The sequence below is a fragment of the Camelina sativa genome, chromosome 1, assembly GCF_000633955.1.
Source record: "Camelina sativa cultivar DH55 chromosome 1, Cs, whole genome shotgun sequence".
Classification (NCBI taxonomy): Eukaryota; Viridiplantae; Streptophyta; class Magnoliopsida; order Brassicales; family Brassicaceae; genus Camelina; species Camelina sativa.
In genome coordinates this window covers 20,006,179-20,013,263 of record NC_025685.1, presented here as the reverse complement: position 1 = coordinate 20,013,263, position 7,085 = coordinate 20,006,179, and the positions used below count along the sequence as shown (strand labels likewise).

At 45.5% G+C, this 7,085-nt stretch overlaps 1 protein-coding gene across 1 annotated transcript; it reads left to right on the top strand.

Moving 5' to 3' along the window:
* On the top strand, positions 173 to 852 carry LOC104699847 (eukaryotic peptide chain release factor GTP-binding subunit ERF3A; the record flags this gene model as incomplete). The annotated part of the gene is given in 3 exon segments (XM_010415248.1): positions 173 to 233; positions 328 to 479; positions 567 to 852. Coding segments are annotated over 2 exon segments (84 nt in total), but the record flags the coding sequence as incomplete, so codon positions are not given.

Below are 7,085 nucleotides of genomic sequence, written 5' to 3'. Positions count from 1 at the left end.
AGACCGGAAGAGCTTCGTGTGCCCTTTGAGACTTGGTTCCCCATTGGTCATGAGTTTTCATTCTGTGTACGTTTAAGTTTATAATGACTGACTTTTTGCTTTAATCTTTACACTATCATATATGTTGGATGAGTTTTTGTTCTAATTCCCCTGCACTTTTTATTAGTTATAGGGACACAAGAGTTACGTACCTAATATGATTAGTGGAGCATCTCAAGTAGACATTGGTGCTGGTTAGTTGGATGATGTATTAATTTCTGTTCTGATTGATTTATCTTCTCTGGTAGGAGGCCTATTAATTTCAATACCCATGTCTCTCTGTTATAGGTGATTTCAGCTCTAAAAGGTGAATTTGAAACAGGATATGAGAGTGGGCGGACACTTTAACATGTTCAACTTGCCAAAACTTTGGTTGTGTGGAAGCTGATTGTTGTTGTGAACAAGATGGATGATCCAACTTTAGGCCGGTCGAAAGAAAGGTAATTACATTAACCTTTTGAATTCTTTTCATTGATGATTTAATATATTCTTCCATAGATCTTTGTACTTGTGTAAATTCTACGCAGGTTTGATGAAGCAAGAGCAGAGGTTGTGAGAGCATAACTGGTGGAGCTCATTGAGAGATACGCAGCGGGGGAATCTGTTAGTGTAAGATGTAGTAACTAGCTTGGCTAAGGCATTTGAAGACAGCAAGAAGAGTCTCTAGGTTCCTGTTTTTGCTTATTCTGGATTTGTAATGTTAGGTTAAGACTTATTTTCAGACTTGTAATGTGTGTAGTGTATTGTAGTTGAAATTTTCAAGATGATATGTACTGTATTTTGAGGCTTCTATAAAGTTTTATTTATATATCATTTTTTTGCAAAAGCTGTCTATTAATTATACATATATAATATAAATCATGGATATTAAGCAATAAGCAGGCTACCAAAAAATATATTATTGCAATAATATATAGCTACTGTTGACAAAATAATAGTCCAAATATTTTGTTAATATTAATTATAATATGGGAAATAAAAAATGCTACTAGTAATCTTATTATAGCGATAATATAACGCTATTATACAAAGAAAATTAATAGCATAGTGAAAAACGCTATTGTATGTGTCTCCTCTAAAATAGCACCGGCAAAAACAGCGTTTACGAAATCGCTATCAAAACGATATAATAGCGTTTTCGTGTGCTAAGAATATGCATATTTCTTGTAGTAGAAAGCAAAACCAAGAAAGAGGAACTTCCGACAAAAGAAAGGAAATAGAAAAATCCTAGAAAAGAGGAAAAAGTGTAACCCGTGGTCAATCAGCGGTCTAGCGGAAAGGTGAGGAAGTCGCAGAATAATCAGAGTGGAGACTCTCAGTAGCTGCGTAATCGGCATCACTGGCAGCAGTAGGATTCAATGGTGGTGGTGCAAAACAAGATGGCGCAATTCGCTGAAGCCAAGTAGCCAGTCGCGTGAGAAGCAAGTTGTTCTTCCTCTGGGTGTCGTAAACCCACCTCTCACCTGTTTAGGCGAGTCAGCAGCAAATTGGCTCACATCAAAGGGAGGAAACGGTGGAAAGGAGCGATCTGGATGTGAGGAGTCGGAGGCAACTGCAGGCTGTGTGCTGCGTTTGGGCATGCGGGAAACATGTTTGCGCCCCTCCATCCAAGCAACCTCGTCAAAGTCGCATAGTGCTAAAACAAGAGGTTCAAAGGCGATGTTCTCCGTTTTGCAAAGTGAAGTACAGGAAGGCATAGGAATCCTCATGTAGCGAAGGTTACCAGCTTTGTCCTGAAATCTGTAGACGAAGTTGTGACGCACAAGAATCTCACTGGTGAACATATATTTGAGGTCAAGGAAGTTCTTCTTTGTAATACCCGTGAACCAAAATCCGGTTTGAGAGTTGCATCGGTCGATGCAGATGGTGCATTGGTCGATGCAGGTTCAATTTCTGCGTTTTGACTTAAGTTAAACGCTGCCTTTTGGGTTAGGGAAAACCCTTAAGTCGTGTTTTTGTCTCATTCGACGGTTTTGGCCGCTTTTGAAAGAGAACGAAAGAGAGAGAAAGAGTTTTGTGGGTGTTCTTGGTGATTTGTGGAGTTTTGGGGCTGTTCTTGTGGAGATCTGTAGCTGGGATCGTTGTAGGAACTTCCTAGAAGTGTTTTCTTGCGTGTTTATTGTTGAGAATCGTCTTGGCAAAGGTAAGTGCAGGACCATGGCTTATCTAAGCAAGAGAACTCTCTAATTTGCTTGTTATGTGTTGTTAGACTTGTTAGATTGTTATTTGGGACGTTAGGAAGCTTTCTTGTGGCTTGGGATCGATTTTTGTGGTTGTAGGAACAAAGATCCAGCGAGAAGCTTGGGGAAAAACACGATGCTCGGCATTGCATCGGTCGATGCATGTGAGAGTGTCGGTCGATGCAAGTGCATCGAGCATCGGTCGATGCAGTGAGAGTGTCGGTCGATGCAGTGAGAGTGTCGGTCGATGCATCCCTATGTGGTACCTAATATGACTCTAGGGTTTTTGGGTTATGTCGAGCATGTGTCGGTCGATGCAGTGAGAGTGTCGGTCGATGCAAGTGCATCGAGCATCGGTCAATGCAATCCTGTGTGGGTCGATGCATCCCTATGTGGTGTCGGTCGATGCATGTTGGTGTCGGTCGATACAGAGTCCTGGTTTGTCATTTGTTGTTTGTTGATTGTTGTTTGATGGTTAGAGATGACTCTATTACTTGTGTGTATAGCCCAGTTGATGGGAGGATTGCCTTTCTGACTGTTTATTAAATACTCATGCATTGCAATATGTGTTTGTGGTGTAGGTAAAGGCAAAGTGTGATCGTGGAATCAGGGCGATGAAGAAGAGGATGTTCTAGTGGTTCGCTTGGTTGTCTGGCTTCTGTTAGGTTGCTAGAGTTGAGTCCTAGAATGTTGTTTAGGATTGCTGGTTCTCTGTTTTATGTTGTTTGGATCATTAGTTTATGATTTGGAATTAATATTGGCTATTTATATTTATTGGATTTTTATTGGTTATTAATAATTGATATTCCGCTGTTGGTTGTGATTGTGATTAGGTGGGCTAGTGGGTATGGGACCACTAGTTGTCGTTTATTATTATATTATATTTATTATTTATTATTTAAAAAAAAAATGGGTCGGGTCGTTTCAGTTTGGTATCAGAGCCCTTACGGTTCTAGGTTTGGGTTCACTAGGTTTCTGTTGTGATGTTTGGGATTGCATGTCTTGATTGATTATGTGAGTTAGTCAATTGTGTGTGGCATGGAGTCGTAGAACATCCTCATCGAGCCTACTGTGTGATTCCATGGTGAGTTTATGTTTCTGCGATATGTTTAATTGTTTGCTTAGCCTTCTGTTCATGGTAGTGCAGATGGTTAGAGTTGGTGCTGTTGCTGGTCGTGGTCATGGTAGGGGCAGAGTCCCAGAGGTTAGTGAGACCGAGGACCAGAGTGTGACAGCAGAGGGTGTTGGCGAGTCGCAGGGGGTCCAGGAGGATTTCATGAGTGTGGCTGGAGTGGGCGGTGTTGATGCTCCAGTGGCCGGTGATGCTAGGGTTCCAGGTGTGGGATTTCCAGCGGGAGGAGTCCCTGGTACCGACTTTGCGGCTATACTAGCACAGTTGTTGGCGCGGTTACCACCAGTGGTACCGGCGCAGGCTCAGGTAGTGCCACCAGTGGTGGCGGAGGAGCGGCAGCCAGTGGCTGCGGATGTGGGAGTCCATTCTCGTTATATCAGCATGCTGACAGAGATGGGCCGTATTCATACCGAGCAGTTTTCGGGAGGTATAGATCCTACTGCGGCGGATGTGTGGAGGACGAGTGTGGAACGTAACTTCCACACTCGTCTTCCACATTTGATTGGTGATGCTCAGGTGTGGTGGAGATCAGTGGCTGCTAGGAGAGTGCAGAGGGAGATGACTTGGGCTGACTTCGTCTTGTAGTTCAACCGCAAGTATTTTCCTAGAGAGGCATTGGATCGGTTGGAGGTGCAGTTCCTTCAGTTGTCTCAGGGGACACGGTCAGTGCGGGAGCTGGACTTGGACTTCAGTCGATTGCTTTGTTATGGGGGCCGGGCTATGGAGTCTGAGGAGGCCCAGATCAGGAGGTTTATGAGGGCTCTTCGTGATGACTTGAGGGTCCATTGTAGAGGACGTAGCTATGCGACGCGTGCAGAGCTGGTTGAGACTGCAACAGAGATTGAGCAGGATATCCGGGCACAGTCAGTGGCGGTTAGTCCAGCGGTTCAGCCTAGTAGGGCTCAGCATCATGGAGATTCTAGCAGGGGCGGCAAGCCTATGCAGGGAACCAAGAGGAGGTGGGAGGCTACGCAGACGCAGAGTGGTGCTGGTTGCTTCAAGTGTGGGAGCAAGGATCACAAGTTTGCTAGCTGTCCCAAGAGGAGTGCTCCGACGGTAGGGCCTCGAGTATGCTATCATTGCAGGGAGCCAGGGCACATCAGTCCCAAGTTGCAGCCGGCAGCAGTGGCAGCGTTGCAGCAGGTGCAGCCTGGAGGTCAACAGGTGGCACGGATTGAGCAGGCGCCACCGGTTTACACGACTGCAGAGACTGGTGGAACCAGTGCTGGGGCGATCACAGGTATAATTTCTGGTACTCAAACTTTGTGAATTTTAGTAGGTTCAGATTTTATGTTTTCCTGTGATAAAGTGTTAGGTTCTCAACACATAAGGCTTGTGTAGGGACCTTGTTGGTGGGCGGGTTTAAGTCCCACGTTATGTTTGATTCTGGAGCTTCTCATAGCTTCATTACTCCGGGGAGCGTACTGGAGTTGTCAGAGTTGCGGGAGGCAAGTTCCTGAGAGTTATTGGACGAGTTAGGGGAGTTGATATTCAGATCGCAGGAGAGTCATGGCTAGCGGATTTGCTTATCAGTCCAGTGGAGTTGTATGATGTTATTCTCAGGATGGATTGGTTGCATCGGCATATGGTGCATTTAGATTGCTATCAGGGTAGAGTGGAGTTTGAGCATCCAGGAGGGAAGTTGGTTTTTCAGGGTATTAGACCGACTTTGGGGAGTCTCGTGATCTCGGCCATTCAGGCTGGGAAGATGATCGAGAAGGGCCGTGAGGCTTATTTGGTTACTATATCTATGCCAGAGTCAGTGGGGAAGTCTACGTTTAGCGGTATTCCGGTAGTGGAGGAGTTTGAGGATGTGTTTCAGTCTTTGCAGAGATTACCACCATCTCGGTCGGATCCTTTTACTATTGAGCTGGAACCGGTTACGACGCCGTTATCCAAGGCTCCTTACAAAATGGCTCCAGCAGAGATGGCAGAGCTGAAGAAGCAGCTAGAGGATTTGTTGAGTAAGGGATTCATCCGTCCGAGTGTATCACCATGGGGAGCGCTGATGTTATTTGTCAAGAAAAAGGATGGGAGTTTCCGGTTGTGCAATGATTATCGGGGTTTGAACCGGGTTACTGTGAAGAACAAGTACCCTCTTCAAAGGATTGATGAGTTGTTGGATCAGTTGAGGGGTGCTACTTGGTTCTCTAAGGTAGATCTGGCGTCCGGTTATCATCAGATACCGATAGATGAGGCAGATGTGAGGAAGACTGCTTTCAGGATGAGGTATGGGCATTATGAGTTTGTGGTGATGCCTTTTGGGTTGACTAACGCACCAGCAGCGTTTATGAGATTGATGAACAGCGTGTTTCAGGAGTTTCTAGACGTGTCAGTCATTATTTTCATCGACGATATCCTGGTTTATTCTAAGAGTCCTGAGGAGCATGCAGAGCATTTGAGGGCAGTTCTGGAGAAGCTGCGAGAGCAGAAGTTGTTTGCTAAGTTGACCAAGTGTAGTTTTTGGCAGCGTGAGATGGGTTTTCTGGGTCACATTGTTTCTGCAGAGGGGATTTCTGTAGATCCGGAGAAGATTTAGGCTATTAGGGATTGGCCTAGACCGTAGAATGCCACAGAGATCAGGAGTTTCCTTGGTCTGGCAGGTTACTACAGGAGATTTGTACAGGGTTTTGCGAGCAGAGCACGTCCGTTGACTAAGTTGACAGGAAAGGATGTTCCTTTTGTGTGGTCACAAGAGTGTGAGGAAGACTTTGAAAGCCTTAAGGAGATGTTGACTACTATGCCAGTGTTAGCTTTACCTGAGCAGGGAGAACCCTATGTGGTTTATACGGATGCATCTAGAGTTCGTTTGGGTTGTGTGTTGATGCAGCATGGGAAGGTGATTGCCTACGCTTCGCGGCAGTTGCGGAAGCATGAAGGCAACTATCCTACTCATGATTTGGAGATGGGTGTTGTAGTTTTTGCCCTGAAGATTTGGAGTTCTTATCTTTATAGTGCAAAGGTACAAGTGTTTACAGATCGTAAGAGCCTGAAGTATATATTCACTCAGCCAGAGCTGAATTTGAGGCAGAGGTGGTGGATGGAGCTTGTGGTAGATTATGATTTGGAGATAGCCTATCACCCTGGTAAGGGTAACACGGTTGCAGACGCTCTGAGTCGGAAGAGGGTAGCTTCGGCTTAGGAGCAGGAGATGGAGTCTCTGGTTGGAGAGATCAGTGCTTTGACCTTCTGTGCTGTTTCACAGGAACCGTTGGGTTTGGAAGCAGTAGATAGAGCAGATCTTCCGAGTAGGGTGCGGTTGGCTCAGGAGAAGGATTTGGGAGTGGTGAATGCCTCTAAGGATGTGGATTCAGAGTATCAGGTCTCAGATAATGGTACTATCTTGGTGCACGGTCGGGTTTGCATGCCTAAGGATGAGGAGTTGAGGCAGGAGATTCTGAGAGAGGCTCATGCGAGCAAGTTTTCTATTCATCTAGGAGCGACTAAGATGTACCGTGACCTCAAGAGGTACTATCACTGGGTCGGGATGAAGAAGGATGTGGCTAGTTAAGTTTAGAGGTGCGATGTGTCTCAGCTAGTGAAGGCTGAGCATCAGGTTCCTGGCGGTTTACTGAAGAGTCTACCCATTCTTGAGTGGAAGTGGGATATGATCACTATGGATTTTGTGGTAGGATTGCCAGTGTCACGGACCTTTGATGCTATTTGGGTCATTGTGGACCGGTTGAGTAAGTCAGCACATTTTCTGGCCATTAAGAAGACTGATGGAGCAGCGG